Source organism: Artemia franciscana, chromosome 13 (assembly GCF_032884065.1).
Source record: "Artemia franciscana chromosome 13, ASM3288406v1, whole genome shotgun sequence".
In the NCBI taxonomy this organism is placed as follows: domain Eukaryota; kingdom Metazoa; phylum Arthropoda; class Branchiopoda; order Anostraca; family Artemiidae; genus Artemia; species Artemia franciscana.
In genome coordinates, this window is record NC_088875.1 from 695,016 (window position 1) to 721,849 (window position 26,834).

The following is a 26,834-nucleotide window of genomic DNA, read 5'->3' on the forward strand; positions in this document are numbered from 1 at the left end:
TTTCCCCGTGGGCGCTGGGCCTGAAATAAACACAAATGTTTACAAGTGAATCGTTTGAGTGAAACGAAAACATTTACAATTCAATCTTTGATTGGGTAACTCGAAATTTTTGCACAGTTGTGAAGTAGCTACGTTTTAATGTTTGGGTACACCTGTCCTTTAGAGGCAAACCTTACCTTGTCAATTTAATTTTTTTTTGGGGGGGGGGGTTAGTGAAATGGACTCAAGATGGTTCATTAAATCCATAATTTTTTCCAGCAACAAGGCCATTTTGCATAAATTAGGGCTAATACTAAAAAGTGAAAAGAACTTTAACGAATTTGAATAAGCTCATTTCCCATATAAGAACATTTTCCGTGTTAAAGCGTGCAAGAAAACGCCAATAATTGTTTTTCGTCTGATGGCAAATGCATTAAAATAATAACCAAATAAGTAAAACTATAATAACCAAATAAAAATTAAAATAATAACTGGATATCTATTTTGAATTTTCATAACTGTCTAGCATATCTTGTTCTATGGACTTAGTCAGATTGGCTTCTTAGCGATCCAAATCTAAAAATAAAAGAAACTAATAAATGCGAAAACAGAAGTTGATATCTGACAAAACGAAGAAATTAATACAAATTAATCTTAACCAGAAATCCTAAAGGCCTATTTACAATGAGAGTTTACTGTTGCCGTTCAGCAATTCAATTAATTCAAAATTTGTAAGATTAGGTCAATTTAGAGTTGTATATATCTAGAAACAAGAACTGGAACGTCAAATGATGAAAATTCTGTGCGTAGTACTCATGGTAATTTTTGATAAAGCTGCCACTGTTGTCATGAGAACGTTCAAATTCAACGGTTCGAAAAATTCAACGTTTACTTTTTTTTTCTGAACTTGCCAATCAGATCAATTGCAAAATTTTCCTCTGCGCTTGGTAAAAACAGATCACTAGCATTAGGTAAAGATGTGTTTTTAGACCAAAAGGAGATGGAGAGGTTTGACCTACTCCCAAAACCCTGTCCTCTTTGGGAATAATTTTCTAATCATCTTAATTATCCTAGGGCGTTACAAGTTTATCAACTGAATGGAAGACCGATGAGTGATATTCTAGTTGAGCAGAGGTCAATGGGTGGCTCCGATCTAGGTGGCCCGCTCAGATTTCAAAATGCCATCGTCTTTTGGGTCCAATGCAACCAGGTCAGTAAAACCAAATTCAATTTGATATATTTATAGTTAAATCATAAGAAATACACGAGGCAATTGCACATTGGCTAAATAAGAGGAGGGTGGGTAAAATACTTCTCCGTGTGAAGCATCTAAAGCTAAATAATAATAAAAAAATAGAACAAATTCTGCAAGACTATGAGTTGTGCCTAAAAATGTACTTCCTGTTCTTTGATTTACTGTCTTTCATATAAATATCTTCTATCCACCCTGTTCATTAGGACTTGTAGCAATTCTCCAAATCGATAGTTCAAAATTATGATTTTAAATGTTTTGTTGGAAAACTAAGGATGATTTTGGTGTAACACTAAATTTGTATATTGATTCCTTTTCCGTTTTAAAATTAAAGAAAAGCTATCATACCATTCAAATGATTGGGGACCAAAGAGAATCGAACTCAGTGGTTTATTAACTGGACAGGGGGTTGCGCCCAAGGCCGTATCTGAGGTTAGGGATTTTGACCCCCCCCAGAAATGTTTTTCGGTCTCGTAAAAACGTAACAAAAATGATTATAAACATATTTTTGTTGGCGTATTTAGAGTGTTTGCAACCCCCACCCCAGGAAAAAATCCTTTTGTAAAACCCACGTTCCACCCCCCTCCCCCCAAAAAAAATCCTTGATAAGGCCCTGGCTGTGCCCCCTGGATTGGGTGCAGTTTTTCTTACATTTGTAAGTATCTTTTGAGCGAAAAGTCATTATTCTAGTTACACTGCCAAAAAAAGTCTCAATTGCTTTGTCTGCACGGTTTTTTCTTGTTGTTATATGAGTGAACCTTTTATGTAAGCATATATGTTAAAAATCATCAGTTATCGGTCAATACACCTCTTGCCAGTCATTGAGCACAAAAAAAAGAAAGCAAGATGAACATCCATTTAACCGTTGATGGGGGATTGTATTTCATCCAGTTTGACCTGCTATCGTCACCAAAACCTTTGATTATGTACAAAAAAGCCATATAAATTTTAAAGTACGGATTTTTTTTTAGCCTACGAACAAAAAAACTGTCAAGCCAAAAAATTAATCAAAATTCTAGACCCCTGTTAAAAAGCTTTTCCCCGTCGCTATTTGAATTCGTATTGATATTTGGCATGCAGTGTATGTGTATTTGAGTAGCATCATTAGGCTAAATGCTGATTATTATGATAGTTAATTAAAGAGGGTGTACCTCTGTAGGAAATTTGAAAGGAGTTATGATTTTACTCTGTGTATTTCATGAAGAGAGGTATAGGTCATGATTATTCCATTGATAATATGTATAACACGGTGCCATTGTAGCACTATAAAATGTTTTAAGTTAAAACATTTCTCCACCCCTGTTTAATAGTACAGTCATTGTGCCACAACAGTATGTTCTAACCACATATATATTTAAAGGTATTGATGTTTCGCTACCTAACCATGCGGATGACATCCTTGATATTAGTAGAATAGTCTTTGGAATTGAGAAAAAATTTTCAATTTCTTGATAGGGAGTATAAATGTATTGGTCTTCGATTTAATGAGAGTAAGGCTGAGTTCATGGTGTTTAATCACCGCTCAGATTGCCTGGCAAATGTTCAGTTCGGTGAAAATGTTATTAAAGCACAAGATACACTGACGTACCTTGGTGTACCGATTGGGCCAAATCTTCGCGCCACACATCAACATCTGAAAGATTATTTTACCAAAAAATTTAGGAATGCGTATGGTTTACTAGTTGCATTAAAAATATCGCCGTATCTTAGCTAGCGTTTAAGGTGGATCTCCGAGGTTTGAAGCCAATGCTATTTTCCTATAGCAGTGAAATGCGTATTAACAGCAGACACGAGCAGATTCTTTGATGAAAAAATTATTGTGGCTTCATTGAAAGCTTTAACATGAATAGGCCGAACAAATTCGCATTTTTATTCTTTAGAGCTTCATAAAAAATTAATTAGTGGGGACACCTCTAATTTTTAAAAGTAGTAATAAAATTACTTTTAGAAGATGTAGAGAATTGTAAAGTAGCCTCTCGATTTGCCACAAGATTTCAAAATTTTTGGCCGGGAATTTTTTTTTTTATTATCATCAGTTTCCTTTAAAATTTGCTATTTAAGATATCCTTCCTTTACTATTTAAAAGAGTTGTACTAATTATACAGCCTTGATTTTTGTGTCATTTTGTAGATCTTATACTGATTAATAATCCCAAAGATTCTTAAGTTTGTAGTTATAAGAGATGATTTTTAGCAATAATTCTTAGTATTCAAGATTTTCTCCTTTCTCATTGGCTTAAGCACTCCTTAAGGGGTTTGCCAGAATATCATTAAGAATGTTGACATCTCCTTATTATTACGACCAGATTTAAAAGGAAGTTGAAAACATGTATAATTGGCAACAACACCTTGAGGCAATATCATTTTTAACACCTCATACGAATGGGAATTTGTTAGGTTACACAGCTGTTACAAAGCAGATAAAATTATTGGCCTTTAAAAGTAAAGAAACACCGATTGTAGGCCTATAAAATGTATGAACATTATTTTTAAAAAGAACATCATTCTTAAAAACATATCATTTTAAACATTATTGGCCTTTAAAAGTAAAGAAACACCGATTGTAGACCTATAAAATGTATGAACATTATTTTTAAAAAGAACATTATTCTTAAAAACAAATCATTTTAAACATTATTGGCCTTTAAAAGTAAAGAAACACCGATTGTAGACCTATAAAATGTATGAACATTATTTTTAAAAAGAACTTTATTCTTAAAAAGAACATTATTCTTAAAAACACATCATTTTAAACATTATTGGCCTTGAAAAGTAAAGAAACACCGATTGTACGCCTATAAAGTGTATGTACTTTATTTTTAAAAAGAACAATATTCTTAAAGACACATTATTTTAAACATTATTGGCCTTTAAAAGTAAAGAAACACTGATTGTAGGCCTTTAAAATGTATGAACATTATTTTTAAAAAGAAAGTTATTCTTAAAAAGAACATTATTCTTAAAAACACATTATTTTAAACATTATCGGCCTTTAAAGGTAAAGAAATAGCGATTTTAGGCCTATAAAATGTATGAATATTATTTTAAAAAAAGAACGTTATTCTTTAAAACACATTATTTTAAACATTATTGGCTCTTAAAAGTAAAGAAACGCCTATAAAATATACGAACATTATTTTTTTTTATCTAAAGTTGTAGGATATTCGTCCATTTTAGTTCCATGGGATCTCATTTTATTCCCAATAGTGCCGTATCTTAGAATATTTTGGTTTTTCCCCAACATCTCATATAGTTGACGATTTATAGGCTCGTTCATAAATGACTGATTACCCCGGTTTGGAACCGCGGTAATCATATACTTTGCTTTACGGAGTTAAAGTCATATGTTCCTGAAGGTACATAATAAACATTGGGCAATCTTGCCCTGGGGTCATAAATACAGGTAAGGGAGGAAGGAAACCTCTTAGGGGTATTTAATAAATTTTGAATCTACTTATATTTATATACTATTCTTCAAAAACAAGAGCTAAGAGCTCATATGGCACTTGTGACGAGCTCAAGAGGAGCCAAGAGCTCATGTGATATGAGCTCTAGTAAAATTCTAAGAATCAATAGCTTGCTTTAAGAGAAAAATCAAAGGCTTGATGCCGGTCGGGATTTAAAACAAGAGCTCTGAGACACGAGGTCCTTCTAAATATCAAAATTCATTAAGATCCGATCGCCCATTTGTAAGTTAAAAATACCTCAATTTTTCTAATTTTTCCTCTCCCTTCAGCCCCCAAGATGGTCAAATCGGGGAAAACAACTGTAAAGAGTCAATTAGTGCAGCTCCCTGACATGCCTACCAATTTTCATCGTCCTAGCACGTCCGGAAGCACCAAAATCACCAAAGCACTGAACCACACCACCTAAGTCCCCCAAGGAAAGCGGATCCAGTCCGGTTACGTCAATTACGTATCTACGGCGTTTATAAGAGTTTTCCAAGTTTTCTGGTTTCCCCCTCCAACTCCCCCCCCCCCAATGTCAATAGATCTGGTCGGTATTTAAAAGAAGAGCTTTGAGACATGAGTTTTTTTTAATTATCAGATTTTATTAAGATCCGGTCACCCATTCTTAAGTTAAAAACACTTCAATTTTTCTAATTTTTCCAAATTAACAACTTCCAGCTCCCCCAAAGAGAACGGATCCATACCAATAATGTCAATCTCGTATCTAAAGCTTGTGCTTATTCTTCCCATCAAGTTTCATTCCGATCTCTCCACTCTAAGCGTTTTCCAAGATTTCCGGTTTCCAAGGTTTCTGTTTTTCTCTCCAACCCTCTATATCCTTGGATCCAATCGAATTGAAAATGGATTATCTGAGACATAAGATTCTTCTATATATTAAGTTTCATTAAGATCCTATCACCCATTTGTAAGATACCTCGATTTTCACGTTTTCCAAGAATTCCGGTTTCCCCCTCCAGCTCCCTTCAATGTCATTGGATCTGGTCGGGATTTAAAATGAGAGTTTTAAAGCACAAGATCCTTCTAGATATCAAATTTCATTAAGATCTGAACACCCGTTCGGAAGTTACAAATATCTCATTTTTTATAATTTTACCGAATTACTCCCCCCCCCCCCACTCCACCAAAGAGAGCAGATCCAAGCCGGTTATGTCAGTCACCTATCTTGGACGTGTGCTTATTCGTTCCACCAAGTTTCATCCTGATCTCTCCACTTTAAGCGTTTTCCAATATTTCCCCCCCCCCCTAATGACACTGGATCTGGTAGGGATTTAAAATGGGAGATCTGGGTTTCGAGGTCCTTCTAAATATGAAATCAAACAGTTCGTGGTAACGAACTGTAGTAAGGAGCGACCCGGCTCAATAGTAACCAAAACTCTAAAAAATGGAATTTTGATACCAATAGCTATATCAAAAGAATCGCATTTTAATGCTGGTTTTAAATATATAAGTTTCATCAAGTTTAGTCTTACCCATCAAAAGTTACGAGCCTGAGAAAATTTGCGTTATTTTAGAAAATAGGGGGAAACACCCCCTAAAAGTCATAGAATCTTAACGAAAATCACACCATCAGATTCAGCGTATCAGAGAACCCTATTGTAGAAGTTTCGAGCTCCTATCTACAAAAATGTGGAATTTTGCATTTTTTGCCAGAAGGCAGATCACGGATGCGTGTTTATTTGTTTTTTTTTTTTTTTTTTTTTTTTTTTTTTTTTTTTTTTTTTCCAGGGGTGATCGTATCGACCCAGTTGTCCTAGAATGTTGCAAGAGGGCTCATTCTAACGGAAATGAAAAGTTCTAGTGCCCTTTTTAAGTGACCAAAAAAATTGGAGGGCACCTAGGCCCCCTCCCACGCTAATTATTTTCCCAAAGTCAACGGATCAAAATTCTGAGATAGCCATTTTATTCAGCGTAGTCGAAAAACCTTATAACTATGTCTTTGGGGACGACTTACTCCCCCACAGTCCCCGTGGGAGGGGCAACAAGTTACAAACTTTGACCTGTGCTTACATATAGTAATGGTTATTGGGAAGTATACAGGCGTTTTCAGGAGGATTTTTTTGGTTGGGGGGAGAGGTTGAGAAGAGGGGGATATGCTGGGAGAACTTTCCATCGAGAATTTGTCATGGGAAAAGAAAACTTCCATGAAGGGAGAGCAGGATTTACTACCATTATTTAAAAAATAAAATAAAAAATAAATGTGAAAAAGCTTTTTCAGCTTGAAGTAAGGAACAGCAATAAAACTTAAAACAAACAGAAATTATTACCCATATAAGGGGCTCACCTCCTTATGATACCTAGCTCTTTACGCTAAAGTATTTTTAGTAATTTCAACTATTTATTCTACGGCTTTTGTGATTCAGGGGTCATTCTTAATGAATTGGGATAAAATTTAAGCTTTAGTGTAAAGAGCGAGGTACTGACGATGGGGCGAATCCCCTCATATATGTAATAAAAACATGAGAATACAAAAGTTCTTTACGTAAGCTAATTTATAAGCTACGTAAATCTTTTACCAATAAAAAGATTCGTAAAAAATATAAAGTTCTAGTTGCCTTTTTAATTAACCAAAAAATCGGAGGGCAACTAGGCTTCGCCCCCGCTCTTTTTTTCTCAAAATCATTCGATCAAAATTATGAGAAAGCCATTTAACCCCCCCCCCCCCCAAGAAAAATATTCAAATTTCGTTTTGATTATTCCTCTGCGGAGACCCAAAATCAAAACATGCATTGATTCAAAAACGTTCAGAAATTAAATACAAAAAAACAAGTTTTTTCAACTGAAAGTAAGGAGTGACATCAAAACTTAAAACGCACAGAAATTACTTCGTATATGAAAGAGGCTGCTTCCTCATCAACGCCCCGCTCTTTACGCTATAGTTTGACTCTTTCTCTCAACTCTTCTTTTTAAAACAGCAATAAACTTTAGCGTAAAGAGCGGGGCGTTGATGAGGAAGCAGCCCCTTTCATATACGAAGTAATTTCTGTGCGTTTTAAGTTTTGATGTCACTCCTTACTTTCAGTTGAAAAAACTTGTTTTTTTGTATTTAATTTCATTAAGGTACGATCGCTCTTTCATAAGTTAAAACACCTAATTTTGTGTATTTTTTTTAGAATTAACCCTCCCCCTCCCCCCAACTCCCCTAAAGAGAGCAGATCCGTTCCGGCTATGTCAATCCCGTTTCTAGGACTTGTGCTTATTTTTACCATCAAGTTTCATCACGACCCCTATACTCTAAGCGTTTTCTGAGACATGCTATCCTTGGAAATATCAAATTTCAATAAGGTCCAATCTCTCCTTCGTAAGTTGAAAATATCTTATTTTTTTTATTTTTCAGAATTAACCCTCCTCCTCCCAACTCTCCCGAAGAGAGCAGATCCGTTCCAGTTGCGTCAATCTCATATCTAGGACTTACGATGGTTTTTACCACCAAGTTTCATTCCGATCCCCCCACTCTATGCGTTTCCCATAATTTTTGGTTCCCCCTTCCAGTTTCCCCCAATATCACCGGATCCGTTCGGAATTTAAAATAAGAGCTATGAGACACGATATCCTTCCAAACATCAAATTTCATTGATATCTGATGACTCTTTCCTAAGTTAAAAATACCTCATTTTTTCTAATTTGTCGGAATTAACCCTTCCCCCCCAACTCCCCCAAAGAGAGTGGATCCGTCCAGTTACGTCAATCACGTATCTACGATATTTGCTTATTCTACCCACCAAGTTTTATCCCGATATCTTCACTCTAATCATTTTCCAAGATTTTTGGTTTCCCCCTCCGCCTCTGGCCACTGTCACCAGATCTTGTCAGGGTTTGTAACAAGAGTGCTGAAGCACAAGATCCTTCTAAATATAAAGTTTCATTAAGATCTTATCACCCGTCCATAAATTACAAATACCTCATTTTTCTAATTTTTCCAAGTTACCCTCCCCCCAACTCTCCCAAAGAGTGCAGATCTGGTCCAGTTACGGCGGTTACGTATCTTGGATGTGTGCTTATTCTTCCCACCAAATTTCATCCTGACCTCTTCACTCTGAGCGTTTTCCAAGATTTCTGGTCCCGCCCCCACAACTCCCCCCAATGAAACTGGATTCAGTCAGATCTAAAATAAAAGATCTGAGTTGCAAGATCCTTCTAAATATGAGATTTCATTAAGATTCGATCACTCCTTCGTAACTTAAAAATACCTCATTTTTTCGAATTAACCGTCCCTCCACTCCCCCCTACAGACGGTCGAGTCGGATAAATGATTATTTCTAATTTAATCTTGTCAGGTACAGATTTTTCTCATTTTTCACAATTAACCCCCCTCCCTACTTCTCCAAAGAGAGCGGACCCATTCCGAATATGTCAATCACGTATCTAGGATTTGTTCTCATTTTTTCCACCAAGTTTCAAACCGGTCTTTTTTTCTGAATTAACCGTCTCCCCACTCCCCACAGATGATCGAATTGGGAAAACGACTATTTCTAATTTAATCTAGTCAGGTTCCTGATACGCCTGCCAAATTTCATCGTCCTAGCTTATCTGGAAGTGACTAAACTAGCAAAACAGGGAAAGACAGACAGACAGACTGACAGAATTTACGATCACTATATGTCACTTTGTAAATACAAAGTGCCACAAAAACTTACTAATACCACAGAAATTTACGAAACTTTTTCTAAGACCTTTTAAGCCCTGGAAGCAAGAGATAAATTAGGGTCTAACTCGGTGTCTTCAAGTATCGCCCTGATTTACGAACAATTAGCTACAACTGAAGCCCAGCTGGAGAAAATAAGAAGTCATCTGCTGGAAAATATAACCAATCAAACAGTTCGTGGTAACGAACTGTAGTAAGGAGCGACCCGGCTCAATAGTAACCGAAACTCTAAAAAATGGAATTTTGATACCAATAGTTACATCGAAAGAATCACATTTTAATGCTGATTTTAAATATATAAGTTTCATCAAGACCAGTTATACCCATCGAAAGTTACGAGCCCGAGAAAATTTGCCTCATTTTAGAAAATAGGGGGAAACACCCCCTAAAAGTCATACAATCTTAACACCATCAGATTCAGCGTATCAAAGAACCACAGAGTAGAAGTTTCAAGCTCCTATCTACAAAAATGTGAAATTTCGCATTTTTTTGCCAGAAGACAGATCACGGATGCGTGTTTATTTGTTTTTTTTTTTTTTTTTTTTTTTCCTTTTTTTTTCCAGGGGTGATCTTATCGACTGAGTGGTCCTAGAATGTCGCAAGAAGGCTAATTCTTATGGAAATTAAAAGTTCTAGTGCCCTTTTTAAGTGACCAAAAAAATTGGAGGGCACCTACTCCCCCTCCCACACTCATTTTTTCCCAAAAGTCACCGGATCAAAATTCTGCGATAGCCATTCTATTCACCATCGTCGAAAAACCTAATAAGTATGTATTTAGGGACGTCTCACTCCCCCGCAGTCCCCGTGGGAGGGGCTGCAAGTCACAAACTTTGACCTGTGTTTACATATAGTAATGGTTACTGGGAAGTGTACAGACGTTTTCAGGGGGATTTTTTTTGGTTTAGGGGGGATTTGAGGGGGGAGGGTTACATGGGAGGATATTTCCATGGAGAAACCTCTCATGGGGGAAGTGAATTTCAATTAAGGTGGCGCAGGATTTTCGAGCATTATTTGAAAAAACAATGAAAAAATAAATATGAAAAGTTTGTTTCTACTCAAAGTAAGGAGCAGCATTAAAACTTAAAACGAACAAAAATTATTATGCATATCAGGGGTTTACCTTCTCGTTATACCTCACTCTTTACGCTAAAGTATTTTTAGTAATTTCAACTATTTATTCTACGGTCTTTGTGATTCAGAGGTCATTCTTAAGGAATTGGGACTAAATCTAAGCTTTAATGTAAAGAGCGAGGTATCGACCAGGGTTGAACCCCCTCATATACGCAATAAAAACATACGGATATAGAAGTTCGTTACGTAAGTTCATTCGTAAGTACGTATATTTTTTGCCAATGAAAACGTTTGTAAAAAATTAAAAGTTCTAGTTTCTTTTTTAAGTGATCAAAAACTTGGAGTGCAACTAGGCCTCCTCCCTCGCTCCTTTTTCTCAAAATATTCCGATTAATTGCAATTAATTCATATGCAAATTTCGCTTTAATTATTATGTGCGGAGAGCCAAGATCAAAACATGCATTAATTCAAAAACGTCCAGAAATTAAATAAAAAAACAAGCTTTTTTAAATGAAAGTAAGGAGCAACATTAAAGCTTAAAACGAACAGAAATTACTCCGCATATGAAAGGGGCTTTTCCTCCTCAACGCCCCACTCTTTACGCTAAAGTTTCTTACTGTTTTAAAAATAAAGTTAATAGAAAGAGTCAAACTTTAGCGTAAAGAGCGGGGCGTTAGGAGGAAAAGCCCCTATCATATACGGAGTAATTTCTGTTCGTTTTAAGTTTTAATGTTGCTCCTTACTTTCATTTACTTTCAGTTACTGAAAAGTTCAATGATCCAAATTCACTGAAAAAAGAAGGTACTGAACTGATAATCAGCCAGGTTTATGATTCAACCACGCTCGAGTTTAATCCATAGTTTGCAAAAATTGAGCAGGCTCTACTAGGTAGTCTGAGATTTCAAATTGAAAATTTGGAGGAGAGAATTGGTCGAATAGAAAAAAAGCTTGATAATTATAATCAAGAGTCCATGCTTGATAGCCTTGTATTTCATGGGTTAAAGTAGTTACCTGGTGTAGAAACTCATACGACGATATCTAATATTATAAATAGCAAAATGTCTGTGCTGGGCCCTTTACTTTATTTAGTTTACGTGAACATGATGCACGTTTATCTAAAGGATACATATATTACTAACATTATTTCTAACAAAATTTGCAAAATCTGCAGATAATTTAATAGCTAAAGCTCATATTACTCTCAAAAGATTAGAGATGTTTACAAGTTTAAGTTTGCTGTGTGTGAATGTAAAGAAAAATTTTTACTGACATTCTTTGGAGTGGGTGATTCTGTTGATGTATTCAGTAAAGTTCTATTTGGTGAAAAACCTATTTTACAAGCTATATCACTGCGGTACCTCGGCTTCCATATTGATTCTAATCTATCGTAGAAGCATCATAGCGACATTATCTCCACCAAAGTTGCACTTGGAGTTGGCATCCTCAAAAGATTGAAGCATATTGTGCCGGAACATACTCTTCGCACGATATATTTTGCAATAATCTACCCATATATCATACGGATGTTTAGTCTGGAGAAGCAATTTTTATGTTAATTACAAGCTAAATGGTTTTCTCATAGTTTTGATCGGACGATTTCGCTAAAAAAAAGGGGATGGGAGAGGAGGCCTAGTTACCTCCCAATTTTTGGTTACTTAAAAATACAACTAGATTTGTTTTATTTTTTTACAAACGTTTTTGTTAGTAATATACATTCGTACCTTACGAATTAGCTTATGCAACGAACTTATATAATTGTATATTTTTATTGTGAGGGGGTTTGCCCCCTCGTCAATACCTCGTTCTTTACAATAAAGCTTGAATTTTGTCCCAAATCTTTCAGAATGACCCTTGAATAACAAAGGCCGTAGAATAACTAGTTAGAGTTATATAAAATACTTTAGCGTAAAGAGCAAGGTATTGTGGAAGAGATGAACCCCTTATATAAGTAATATTTTATGTTCGTTTTAAGTTTTAATGTTGATCATTACTTCCAGTTGAAAAAAAAATAATTTTCTCATTGTCTTTTTGTAAATGATGCTAGAAAATCCTACGACCCCTTCATGGAAATTCTCTTCCTTCATGAAAAATTCCGGCATGGAAAGATCCTCCCACTCAACTTGCCCCCCCCCCCCAACCCACCCTAAACCCAACACAAAAAAAGTCCCCCCGAAACGTCTGTACACTTCATAATTAACAACTATTATGTGTTAACAATGGTCAAAGTTTATAAGTTGCCGCACCTCCCCCGGGAACTGTGGTGGATTTAGTCATCCCTAAAGACATAGTTATTAGGTTTTTGACTAAGTTAAACACAATGGCTATCTCAAAATTTTGATTCGGTGACCTTGGAGAAAAATGTGTGTTGGAGGGGGTCTCGGTGCCCTCCGATTTTTTGGTCACTTAAAAAGGACACTATAACTTTTAATTTACGTTAGAATGAACCATCTTGCGACATTCTAGGACAACTAGGTCGATACGATCACCCCTGAGGAAAAAAAAAAAAAAAAAAAAAAAAAAAATACGCAACCGTTATCAAAAATACAAAATTCCACCATTTTTATGATAGGGGCTTGAAACTTCTACAATAGGTTTCTCGGATATGCTGACTCTGATGGTGTGATTTTTTTAAGATTTTGTGACTTTTAGAGGGTATTTCCGCCTATTTTCTAAAATAAGGCACATTTTCTCAGGCTCGTAACTTTTGACCGGTAAGACTACACTTGATGAAACTTATATATTTAAAATTGGCATTAAAATGCAATTCTTTTGATGTAACTATTTGTATCAAAACTTTGTTTTTTAGAGTTTTGGTCACTATTGAGCCTAGTCGCTTCTTACTACAGTTTGTTACCACGAACTGTTTGAAATAGTAACTTGTAAATGAATAAAAGTAATACATTCTACTATAACGTTGAGATAGAACTTACTAATGTCTCAGGTTTTCCCGTCCCTTTTTTGTTTTTGTATTTTTTTTTCTGCCCATCGTGAAAATTCAAATGCTAAACTGTTATCTGACTTGTAATCAACCAAATTCAAATGGTCAGCTGTTACCAATTAGACATGTGAAAAATCTAAATTCCCTTTAAATCCGGTCTTAATGTTCAGGGAAAGTCAACAGTCTTTAGATATTCTGATACAACCCTCAAGGAGCAATTAAGCCAATGAGAAAGGAGGAAATCTCGTAACGTATTTCAATGTTATTGGAAATAGAATTTGCTTTCAACCTAGGAGATTGACCTTAAAATGCATTTGTTGTTCCGCATCTGCTCGCCCTTGCACCATTTTGGTCTCTTCTTACTGTTTCAGATATTAAGGATATACGGAAGTGTTTCTACAAGTATGCAAAATATTTGCTACGGCCGCCTCTCTGGACTAACAACAGCTCCCTATCCTCGCGGTAGGGAGTTGCTAGTCCAGTGTCTGCGGTGCAGAAAAGACATGAGAGATATTGGAGGGAAATTATTGGTGAAAGCACCTCTGAAATTATCCTTCGTTTATGTTGCCTTTGTTGCTATGTATGACTGCCATAATTTGTATTTTTTTTCTATCTGTTGTGTCGCGAGAGTAACACTTTGGTTTTGTTTCTTCGCTATTGACCAGTAATCACATGATCAAAGGCTATTCCTCAGCGTTGAAAAACAACAACAAAATAGTATCGAAAGAAGGGACTAAATTGACTTTGCAGCCAGTTGAACTTTCTCCTTTTCAATCGTAGACATCGTGACGGATGAAAACTCGGAACAATATATTATATAATCTAGTTGGTATTATAAAGCTATCCCTAACTTTTCAGGATCAAAATACTATAGATGACATTCTATTAATTAATACGAAACTATCTCATTGTTTTACATTGTCGTTTGTGCTTGTTTCTTCACTATCGGTTAAATGATGAAGTTGTCAGCCTATCGAAGTTTTTAAAACGGTATGTTCAAACAAGAACGCAATCGTTTATCACATGACAAAAGGCTATTCCTCAGCGCTGGTTTGTTTTGGTTTTGTTTGTATTTGTCAGAACTCATTTATTTCTTTCCTTTTCTTTCTTTATTATTCCATCAGTGTTGTATTTTACATTTATGATGGGCAATAAATTTGTTATTATATTAATATTATATATTATTGGGTCTACCTGACAACCATTATACCATTATATAAAAACGCTGAAATTCCAAAAAAAAAGTAATCGGAACAGAAAACTGAATAAGTCTCGCGATTTCAAAGTGCTGTGATCCTAGTTTTTGGAGCCCCAGAACCAGCCCCTTGGAACTGTACTCCGACCGCATTTCCCCCTAAAATTTGGTGATATCCACCAGAGTGCAACTACCAGGGTGGAATAACAATTTAGCTTAGCTTCAGACGGATTTAATAACGAGTAATGTTAATCTTCGGTTTAAAGGGTGATGAGAAAAATGGTCTATTTTTAGAATATTCCCATTCACCAAAGCTTGGTCTTCCTATACAGGCTTTGAATATTCAGGAGCGTGTTTGAGTCGTTTCCTTAAGTTTTACAGAGGAATTTTAAAAGCGCAGAGAAAAGAATTTGTCATTGTTATGTAGCTTTAGCCTATAGGAATTCCAACAGCCACTGAATTAGAAATGCCTTCTCACTTACCTCCACGTGTTTGGAAACGGTTCCAATATCCGCAATTAGTCTCCATTAAACTAGCCCGTATAACATTGAAGCACACAGTTCTTACCCCGGGTATGACCGCCTCCCTCTCATCTCGGAAAGGGGAGTTATTTTCGAATGTCAAAGTATTGCGATAAAAAGTTAAGGTTGCGTATAAAGAACGGGGGTTTGGTAGGAATGACAGCCTTCCTCTTATTTTCGAAAACTTCCAAGAAAGAAAAATTATCCTATATAATACACATGTTATGTGTATGAGACGCTTAATATCTTAACAGCTTTTGTTTCACTGCTTAACAGGGGCATTTTAGATCCCTAAACTTAGTAGCATAATGTTGGTTGTAGTACAGTTTTAGTAATTTTTTGGTTGAAATAAACGCATACTTACCTAAAAAAAGATACATACTCTGCGCATACGACAGGGGCTATTACCCTCCCCAAATCCTCGCCTATTGCGCTAAAGTTTGATTTTTTTTTTCGAATGTTTCAAGACTGAGTGCGTTAACCTCATAGAAGTGTCATAAAACTTGAGTTTAATATCTAAATTTATATTAAACATTTAAGTTTACACAGGAGAATATTTAAATCTAATATTTTTTATCATAAAATTCTGAGAATGGAAGGTTTATTCATTCACATTTGTTTTAAGCCGTAAAATTTCAGTTCATACTTTTTGGAAGGCAACCGATAAATAAAACACCGTAGCGTAAAGAGCGGGGCTTTTTGAGTAGGGTATGATTTAAATTAAGAAAAGAAATTAAAATTAAATCAGAACAAGCATCTTAAATTACCTGTATTGGAAGCCCAGTTGCAGGGTTGGGGCATAGAGCTTTGTATATGTTGCGATGCCAGTAAAATCCACCTATCCAGTATAGTGGTGTCAATTCGGCCAGGAGTGGTGTATACCTTTTATATTCCCCCTCTGTATTTTTAAAATGCTATTTTTTGGAGGTACTTTCTTTGAAAAATGATTTTTTTGGATATTTTTTTGGATATTTTCATTGAAAAATTGAAAAAAAACGACAAATTTGTCTTCCTTGGTTTAAGAAATAGACTATATTTCTCCCTCCTTTCAAATTTTTGCGAATTGAGGCTACTGATCTACCAAACAAAAGACCGATGTCCTCTTGTCCATCAAACAAAATATCTAAAGATCGTAATATATTGTAACAACAGTGACATGCATATAGGGATAAAGAAAGTATACCTATTCCAGGGCCGCCAATTTAAAGGTAATTAGCCCCCTACATCTTGAGAAATACTTTTTTGTATTCCATTAAACAATCGAAATTGCCCCCCTCCTCTAGATTATGAAAAATAGCTTTTTTTGATATTTTTTTTTGTTGGACAAATCTAAAAAATGACCCCCCCCCCCCAGATTCTGAAAAATACCCTTTTGTATCTTTTTTGAAAAACAAATCGAAGGAAAATCCTCGTCCCTCCATTTTCGTGAATTGGTTCCCCTGACATACTCCCCCGAGTCCTATAAACTGAGAACAAAACGTGGCTTTGTTCTTTGTTTATGGGACGGCCTATTCACGACTGAAAAGCTTAAAAAAAATAAATGCTGCTTAAGCTTAAGTCTTACCGAATTAGTTTGATAGATAAAACCCCTTTTGAGTTTTCTTTATGTTTAAGAAAAAGATGTGAAACCTTAAACCCCCCCCCCCAGATTCTGAAAAATGCCCTTTTCGTGTCTTCTTTAAAAAAAATCGAAGGAAATTCCTCTTCCCTCCATTTTCGTGAGTTGGTTCTCCTGACATACTCCCCCGAGTCCTATAAACTGAGAACAAAACATGGCTTTGTTCTTTGTTTATGGGACGGTCCATACACGACTGAAAACGTAAAAAAAAAAAAAAAAAAAAATGCGGCTTGAGCTTAACTCTTACCGAATTAGTTTGATAGATAAAGCCCCTTTTGAGTTTTCCTTATGTTTAAGCAAAAGATGTGAAACCTTCAACTTTTCTACCAGGTTATTGTTTTCCATTTTGAAATTTACTCCTAGGCTCGTTAATGCCCCATCTAATTAGGTTTTTCATTGTGTTTTCTAATTGGGTGCATCACCCTATAACAAATTCTGATTGGCTTGAAATACCACTAGCTAAATCTCAGAAATCCCATTATGAACGCGGTACAATGCAAACCAAAATCTTTTTCTAGGCTGGTTATCCAAAATCAAGAGCATATTCCCTACTTAAAAACACATGACGGAAAACGTGTTTTAATTTTAGAGGGTCGATATGTGGTGGAGCGAAACCTTTGATTGGGAGTGGCCAACTCTTTTGGGCATCAAGTGTCGGCAAAAATTTGCAATATGAGCTTTCTTTCCATTTAAAGGCCGAAATTTTATGGCACCAAAACTGTCTGAATTTTAAATATTGGCTAAAGGGCGGCAGAAGCGGATTAAACCAGAATTATGACTTATTGTCTGTCTGGAAGGGAATAATTGGAAACGCTGCTCATAACTTTTTGAACAAGATGTCTGATATCGCTATGATGACTTAAGGAAAACTATAATAAACTTAGGTACTTATCTCTTATACCCACCACACTCAAAAAGTGAAGTTAGGTAAATCCTAATAAAATATACTTAAGTAGGATAAAAATAAAATACTTTAGTAACAAAATTGTGGAAACTACAACAGATAATTATGGAAATCAGCCCCCTCCCCTAAAACGCATTATATTAAATGGTTTCTAACCTAACCTAACCAAAATACCAACTAAAATATTTAATTAAAATATACCTAGAATGTAGTGTATATACACTCTCACGCTTTGCTGAAAGAAACAACAGAAAGAAACCGGTTACGTCAGACCAAGAACTTGAGTGTAGTGCGTATAAGAGATAAGTACCTAAACTTAATAAGGGATGGTGCCAGGAATTCATCTTAGAGTTTATGCTCTTTTTTAGGGAGGGGGATCCAACGTCTTACTCTCATGAGAAAGATTTTCGTGTGTAGACTTGATAGTTTGGTGAAAGGAACAAGGTTTTTTCCATCTCTTTCGTAAAAAAACTTCAATTTCATTTTGTTTATTGGCAGACCTTTTTTTGTATTTTCATACCGACAAATTATTCTGTCGACAATCAAATTAAATTCTATTGTATTTTTAAGATATTTAGTACAGACACTAATCCTCAGTAAAATTTATTATAACTATTTCAAGTATTTGTGACGGATTCACGATTTTTGCTGAATGCCATGTTAGATAATTCTATAGAGTCCTTTCTAAATACCCCTGTAACCTTTTTCACACACCCCTGGAGTGCGTATGCGCTGTTTAGGCCTGAGTTACATTTCCAGCTTTAAAGATTGTATAACTAGTTCCTTTTATAATTTACTCCAGTTAAGATTTGTAACAGAGGCGAGCCCTCCTTAAATAGCAAGTCAGCTGTAAGATACCTGGAGTCATTTCGAAAAAATAGCCTTTGAAGTTCATAATGGCCGCCACATGAACCGGTGTAATAACGATCCTGGACGGTCGTGCAACGTACAACACGGACAGCTAGAATCTAAATCCTATTCAGTAAAAAACAAAAACAAAAACTTGCAAAAAACAAGTTTTGGGCAATGGCTGTTTGAAGTTACTAGATTGCATGGAAATCAATTCAAATCATAGCAAATTTCATGGGGGGGGGATCGGAATACGTACAAATATGATAGGGGTTTTAACTCAGTGAAAACATAGTAAAAGGTAAAATGAAGTCAAAAGTAAGTGAAGATTAGATATAGATGTTCATTAGGAAGTGTACGATGAGCAAAATTGTACTTTTATTTGTGATAAAAAGACCTCAATATTTGTTGATGTGTGCATAAACTGAGATAACAGCTGTACATAGCTATAATATTGAGCAACTAAATAAAAGAAAATAAATAAGAAAGGAACATAACGAATTTTCAGACAGCTCCAACTGATAGGGCATATAAATCAGAGCCTGTGGTTTTCTGGATGTGTTTTGATTTTGGGTGTCTAAAGTTTGATCAAACGTTTTTTTAAAACTTTTTAGGCTAGTTGAAATTTTGATCAAAGGACAATCCGTGAACATGAGGTAAAAAAAAGAAAAAAAACTACAGACAAAAAAAAAATACAACAAACAATGCTCCCAACTCATTTTAAACTTGATCAGATAAATACGATATTTTTGTTCTTAAGGAATAAACTTTAGAATTATATTAATTAATGATGAAATATTAAAACAAATTATCTAAGAATATGCGGTGGGTCCAAATTTTGATTATCGTATTCCGTGTTGGTGATTGATTGTGACAGTAGCGGTTCATCCTGTTACGAATTTCCCTCGTTAGCGGCTTCTTTTCTAGTATAATATCCTAGCTGGAAACTATGTGTACATTTGACGTTGCAGCCTATGTGAAGGTTTAAAAAAGATACAAATTTGCAGAAAAAGTTAGAAATTAAATGTTTTAAAGTGTTTTTGAATTTCAAATTTTGAAAATCATTACCATTTTTTGATAGACTCTTTTTTAGAATTTTTAAAATCTCATTTAGGCTAAGCCTCTTCAAATTTGCAAAATAAAGCAGTCAGATTACTGCTACTACTTGTACTGCTACTGACAACTCACTGCAGCCCAAAGCTACATAAGGCCAAAACAGCTGCATACGCTCCCCCTGAATCCTAGTCTATAAAAAAATTTACTCTTCAATCCCCATCCATGAAATTCCCAATTTTCTTTTTCGTCCTCCCTTATGACTTCTTCTCATTCGTTTTGGTGACAACCTGCTCCCAGCTTCTTTTGATCCAAGATAGGATGGCTAGAAAGCTCTATCTTTGGCAATCTGTCAAATCTCATTCCTAAAACGGGTGTTAACCAACTCAACCTTTCTTTCGTTATAACCCTAGAAATTAGTATCGAATCCTATTTCTCGTACAGCTTGTCAAGAATTTCTGTCATTAGACAATTTCTTTGGAAAATATTTAATAATTCTTCATATGCCTTTTGGAGCGCAAATTGAGCGACTGCTTTATGTAGCCGGAATTTTTTTCTTCTATAAATCAAGATTAATGGAACAAGACGACTTTTTTGTATTATACACTACTGTTTTTTAAGCTAATTTTAATTTCGATTTCAAATACACTTTAGATTTCCGGGCGAGGCATTGACAACTCCTCAGAATGTTGTACCATGCCTTAGTTTACACGATTTAAACACATGCTTTTTGTTAAATAGTTTTATGGATCTGCCCAAACTAAAGGGTGTAACACACATCATGTTTGAATTTACATAATTAATTCTTTGTCGTAAATTACGTGGAGATCGGTCTAGGGAGGGGAGGGGGCTGAAAAAGCTAGTTACCCCTCTGGCTGTATAGGGCATCATTCATAATGTGCGATCTTAAAATACATTGTCTAGTCAGTTTTTTTTTTTTTTTTTTTTTTTTTTTTTTTTTTTTTTTTTTTTTTTTTTTTTTAATGGCCAGGCATGACGACAAACTAATCACTAGGGTCATGACATCCATAGTCGAAAAGACAACAAAACGTAGGCTATATTGCGGACAAACACTATTAATTTGTCTACTTCTAAAAACCACCGCACCTTAAATTCAGCAAATTCCTTGAAGAAAAAAAGAAGTCTTCAAACAGCTTCTCTATAACCACACATCATCACTTTGTCATTAATCATGTGATAGGCGTAAGGATTATCCGCCAAATGCGACGTCTAGAGCTGATTTATCAATTTTTGATATAAAGAAAGACTAAAAACTTTGGGATGGAATAACAAGTCTGTTAGTATAGACAAAGCCAAGTGAACTATGGCTACAAAGAGCAAAAGTAGGAAAAAAAAATAAACAAAAATAATACCGAATGTAACGTTTTTTTTCGCTATCACAATTGTCCCATATCCCAAAACAATTTTCTATGGCAGTAGATGCAGAGTTTTTCCAGAATTGCTAAGTAACCAAACTGCGTGACCTATGAAAACGTGTAAATTTTTGTGAAAACAGTGTGAAAAAAAGAAACAAAATAATACCGAATGTAACGTTTTTTTTCGCTATCACAATTGTCCCTTACAATTTTCTTTAACAGAATGTTCCCAGAATTGCTAAGTAACCAAATTTTGTAACCTATGAAAACGTGTAAATGTCTGTGGAAAAATTTTAAAGGTGAATCTCCAAGTTTAAGCAATGATTTAAAACAGTATTTCAAATTTTAAAATAAGTATTAAACTGTAATTTGGACCTTAAAACACAAAAGAAAGACCGTATCCGGGGGAGCTATGGTTTAGGGGGCTTATCCCCCCCCTGAAGTGTTTTTCTGACGCGTGAAAACGTAACAAAAATAAATATGAACAAATATTTGATGTTTTTTTAAAGTTATTTTAACTCCCCCCACCCCCAAAAAAATCAATGATACGTTCTTGCACAAAATTCATCCTTAATTGTCGTTTTATCTTAAACGAAGAAATTTTGATTTCAAGCTCAAAATCCACAAAAACAAATTTTCCAACAACGTTTTGAATTGTGTGAAATTTCATAAAGTATTTGTTAATAACATTTTTTTCTTAGCTCATGAGAAACACAAGTGTTAGCAAAATTGTTGCTAAGATATTTTTTCTCGGACGGCGGCAAGGGGTCTTTTAGAAAGCCTATAACAGACCGTGTGTTTAGACGCCCTATGTTTACATACCCTGTGTTAGACTAGGCACTGTAGTTTATTTTTTTTTTCAAGGATATTTTTTTTGTCTGTGGTTGACCAGATAATGTGGGACTAATATTAGACAACTGTATTCTGGGTAAAATTTTCACCCTTTGCTTGAATACCCCCATCTGCATAGGCATGAAACGTGTCATGAAAAATTGTCACCAGTAGCAGGGTTACCAACAGCCGACGCCAAAAAGAGTGCAGATCAGAGCCAAAAAAGAGTGCAAGTCAAAAATTTATGCACGCAGCTTCTGCCGCACTCGCAGCCCCTTTCACTATTCTGACCACTCTTACGCCGTTTACAAATAATTATCAGTTATCCTTTGATCAATAAACATATTACCTTTAAATTCTTCGAATATATTTACAATAAAAGTTAGGACTCCCTACTTAAATCAACCTCTAAACAACATTTGTTTTTTAGCTTAAAATGTAATTCTCTGCTGGAAATTTGCAGGTGATCGCTTGGATCTTTAACTGAACTATAGTTGACGGCACCAAATGTTTAGTTAAAGTTTTTTCTCCATTTTATCCAAATGTTTTGAAAGGAATATAAGAGGTCCAAGTAACTAGTCGTGAACTATAGCTGACTTCACTGTAGTCAAGTCAAGTACCGTTTTTTATTTCGCTTAATACTTTTTCTATCATCATTTCATAAAAGAGTGCAAAGAGCAAATAGTGGGCAAAAAGAGTGCAAATCCGGTCCGTTGTGTAAAAGAGTGCAATGAAAAAAAAGTGCATTTCACACAAAAAGTTTGCAAGTTGGCAACCATGACCAGTAGGGTTCCAATCTGCTGAATGAAACCCAAACCGTTGGTAATCAGTTAAAATAAGTCAAACAGTTGACATATCTCACTCAAGCATTTTTCTTTGGTGGGGATATATTTTCTGCCCTTAAAAAAATTGCCGTCGTTTTGAAAATGCCGTAAATGCTGGTTCAGCAGAACTAATTGACTGCATGTTTTAAGGTGGAATTAGAGAAAAGGCTATCCTCAAGGACAGATCAAATGATGGCGAAAGGGTTAGCCAATGAGCTTCTGGATTTCTACGAACGATATACACAGCCACAGTTGGAAGTCGGAAGGTAGTTAGTTCACTTATTTCTTCTTCTTTTTTCAAGCAAATGCTTTATTCGCCTTGCAGCTTACGGGACTATGGTATGCAATATTATTACTGAAGTGATGCGAGAGACAGAGAGGGGGAGAGAGAGAGAGAGCCTAACATGCGGTTAAAAGGAATCTTCCCTACAACATTTTCCAAGATCGGTCCAAAAAATCTAATCTAGCAAAAAGAAATTTAAGATTATTATTTGTCATTTTATTATCCCCTACTATTTAGTAAGCTTTGTGATCCCCTACAACTGTCAGACCTATGTGCCTATGAAAGTATTCAAATTAAATATTGGTACTTGTTCTTTTCCACTAAATAAGCAGATTTAATTGCTTCAAATCCAATTCAACAAAAGAAAAGTTAAGTTTAAAAAAGATATTGAGCCCCTTAGAATTGGATTAGTTTAAACTACCCCAAGCATTGCTAGCCATTTGAGATGATTTTCAATTATTGAATTCTTCTTTTGTATTCTTTCGGTAGAGTGAATCAAAAAGTCTATTGAAAGGAAAGGCACTAGACAAAAAAATAAGTTCACAAATTCGTCTTTTGAATTTGAGTAACGGAATAGGGGTGGGAAAACACTTAGTTCTGTTTTTTCTGCCCTTCTTTAAAGTCCCCCTTGGATGGTTTGGATTAGGATTTTTAGGCATTCTTGTCAATCACCTGGAAGCAAGATTGTAAATGGGGCATAGATTTGCTGGTGGGCATAATTGGGGTTTGGAATGGCTTTCAAATTGCTCCCACGTTTTTATTTTGGCCTTTTTATGCCTGTCGAACATTCTCAAAGTAATTTCCCCTCGTTTTTGTCCTTTGTCTGTGTTCATATCGTGCTTGCGATTTTAAATTAGGATTTGATATATAGGCTATGCATTTTTTTTTTTCGTAGTCGGATTACTTGAGAAATTTGATTCCACTGGTATTGTTCGTCGGACTCCCTTGGTCGTTCATAAAATTTATCCAAAATTAAGTGTTTCTGTATATTCTTAATATTTTGTATTTATTTTTCCTTGTGTGTTTTTTCATTTACATTTTAGTGTTATATCTAATTGTATATTTGTAAGTTTGCTTAAAGTTTAATTTTGTTTGTTAGTTAGGAAGTATTCTTTGAATCCTTAAAATGCACAATTGAACTTAAAAGTGACCGCTGTTATGCTTAGGCTGAGCCACGGCCGCATCCAGGGGGATCACTCTGTTTGACCCCCCCCCCTCCTGAACAAAAATTATGGATACAACGCTGGGCTAAGCCGTAAATTATATTAAAAGGTATGTAAACATATATAACAATAAGAGAGATGAAATAATTGGAACCGTGTGTGGAATAGTTTCGTCACCCGTGGCGTGTTTCCCACTAATATCCCCCCAATATCTCCTTCTGTGCCCTGAAGTTTCTTAGTACTTTAAAGAGGATATTAGTCCAATCAAACAGCCCATGTCTTTCAGGAGTTGTTCTTAAATAATTGGACAGAAATTCAAACCTTATCATAAAAAGCGAGGTATTGAGGGGGCTGCCCCCATCATATACTGAATAATTTCTGTTTAATTTTAACTTTTATTGTTGTTCTTCACTTTCAGCCGAAAAAAATTGTTTTTACTTTCAGCCGAAAAAAAAAGAATTACGCATGTGAGTTCGGAAATTTTCCCCTTGTAAAGTTTTCTTGGAAAATTCCCCCTCCAGAAATGTTCCTATCTACGGAAATTTTTCCCGCTGAGATTTACCCCCCTCCCCCCCAAAAATATCTGTATTCCCTGATAATAAATAGTTTATGTAAACAATGGGCAAATTCATAAGTTAGTGCCCTTTCCACGGGGGCTGTGGGGGCATGTCGCCCCAAGAGGCATAGTTATTAGATTCTTCAACTGTGCTGAACAGTTGGCTATCTGAAAATTTTGATCAGATATATTTGCTGACCAAGTGGTCGTGGGACTAGTTGCCATCCAATCTTTTTGGTCACATTCGATGCGATAAAAAAAAAAAAAAAAAAAAAAAAAAACATCCGTGATCTTTCTGCAGGGAAAAAAGGAGCAAAATTCCACGTTTTTGTTAGGGGTTTCAAGCCCTTACAGTTGGCTCCCTTGATATGCAGAATCTGACGGTGTGATTTCATTAAGATTTCTTGACTTTTGTGGGGGTTATTTCTCCCCTTTATTGAAAATAAGATAAACTTTCTCAGGCTCGTAGCTTCTGACGGGCAACAGTAAACTCAATGAAGTTTTATAAATATATTTGGAATCAACAGAAAAAGCCAATTCTTCTGATGTATCAAAATTCCTTTTTTTCAGAGTTTCGGTTACTTTTGGGCCGAGTTACTTCTTACTTACAGTTCGTTATCACGGACTGTTTGATTCTTTTCTCTCCCCCTGTTACTGGATAGTATCAATGGGATGATAGATGTTACTAATCAAAGTCTCATTGATGTTATATTTTGTCCAATAAGTTTACCAGCGACGATGGATTGACAGTGATTCAATCAAGTCCCTCGATTTTCCCACGATTATATTTACAAAAGAGCAATTACCTCCTTTGAATGGACAGACCAGAGGCTAAGAATAATTCTCTGACTCTTCTGATTTGTTGGCTTGGGATTTTACAATAAATTCCTCTTATTTTTTAAGAGAAATAAGTTAAGATTGTCAAGTGCAGTAAGAATGAGGAAACGATCAGAATCTTGATTGTGCTTATTCATGCTTCCAGGGTTGCCACAGACAGTATGTTGGTACTATTTGTAATATATTTTGGTACTTGTGTTTTTATCCCGGCCCCACTCGAGTTCTTGAGATGTACGATCTGAGAAAAACCGGTTTGTCTGTTGTAGGTTATAATTAACTTAGTCTCATTGAGAAAAATTACGATGTTGGTATATTTTTTATATTAAATATTTAATATATAGCGGTGCTTAGGTTAGGTATTTAACATAATGCGTTCCAGGTGGCCTGTTTTCCATAATTTTCTTCTCTAATTTCCATAATTTTGTTTCAAAAGCATTATATTCTCATCATATTTTGGTAAATTCCATTAGGATTAACTTCAATTCTTGAGTTGGTTCGGGATAATACTTAAGTACCTATGTTTTTCCCAAAACAGTGATTCATGAGTGCAGATTTAAGAAATTTGCACTTGCCGTTAAAGTTAATACATATTAAAAAAGGTAACTTTTACTCATAATATTCGTTTTTTTACCTTCATTTAGGGCTCCTTTGTTAGTTTAGCACAACACGCTCGAAAAATTTCTGAAGACGGTACTTTTTCGTCATGCAATACTTTTTTGTCAAGTGAAAGGCCAACTGCTTCCACTGAGCAAATGACTCTACTCTGAATGTTTAGATCTGAGCGTGCGCAAACGCAGACTTTAGTTTTGGGAAGGTTTGACATCTCGGGGGAAGGCACAATTTCGAAAATTGGCGATTTATATGAAAAATATAAAATGCTACTGGGAAAAGTCGAGATTCAGACTGTGTACTAAGCTTTAGCCTTAAGCTTCCCACTAAATTATGTGTATGTGCTTTGACAAAACGGAATAGGACACATTAAAATGTGCCCAGACAAATCAAAAGGAATAGGATTAATGCCGTATCCAAGGTGAGAGTGGGGTTTTGGGTTTGACCCCCTCCCCTGAAATGTTTGTCTCACTCGTAAAAACGTAATAAAAATGGATATATACAATTTGTTATGTGTTTTTGGGCTATTTTGTGTAAACTCCCTTCCGAAAAAACTTGGTTAACCCCCCTCCCCTCGAAAAAATCATGGATATGGTCCTGTACTTTGAATGTACGCCCCCTTCCTAGTGGTTTAAGGCATGGGTTAGTATTTAAATGGCTTAAAGTTAGTGGCTTGGTGGCTGGTGCAAGAAAGGCATTAATTGTTCATTCTTTGCCACCCCTGATAGATCTAAGAGCCCCACTTGTTCTACCACACATGGTACACTCCCGCCGCGTCAATCAGATTTGGTAGAAATCTTGAAGAATCAATTGCGCTTCTCTTTTGAATTGAGAAGAGTTACGGAGTTACAATGTTTTCGGACG

At 35.5% G+C, this 26,834-nt stretch overlaps 1 protein-coding gene and 1 long non-coding RNA gene across 2 annotated transcripts in view; one reads left to right on the forward strand and one right to left on the reverse strand.

Moving 5' to 3' along the window:
* The window catches only part of LOC136034358 (tRNA dimethylallyltransferase-like), a 172,372-nt gene that overhangs the window by 42,847 nt on the left and 102,691 nt on the right, over window positions 1–26,834 (forward strand). Inside the window, exons 5-6 of the mRNA XM_065715492.1 lie at window positions 1,054–1,189; window positions 22,673–22,788. Of these exons, the coding sequence (XP_065571564.1) occupies window positions 1,054–1,189; window positions 22,673–22,788 (252 nt within the window). The remainder of the gene's footprint in view (window positions 1–1,053; window positions 1,190–22,672; window positions 22,789–26,834) is intronic.
* LOC136034360 (uncharacterized) overlaps window positions 19,148–26,834 on the reverse strand; it is a 51,249-nt gene continuing 43,562 nt past the window's right edge. Inside the window, exon 4 of the long non-coding RNA XR_010619165.1 lies at window positions 19,148–20,975. This is a non-coding gene — a long non-coding RNA (uncharacterized LOC136034360). The remainder of the gene's footprint in view (window positions 20,976–26,834) is intronic.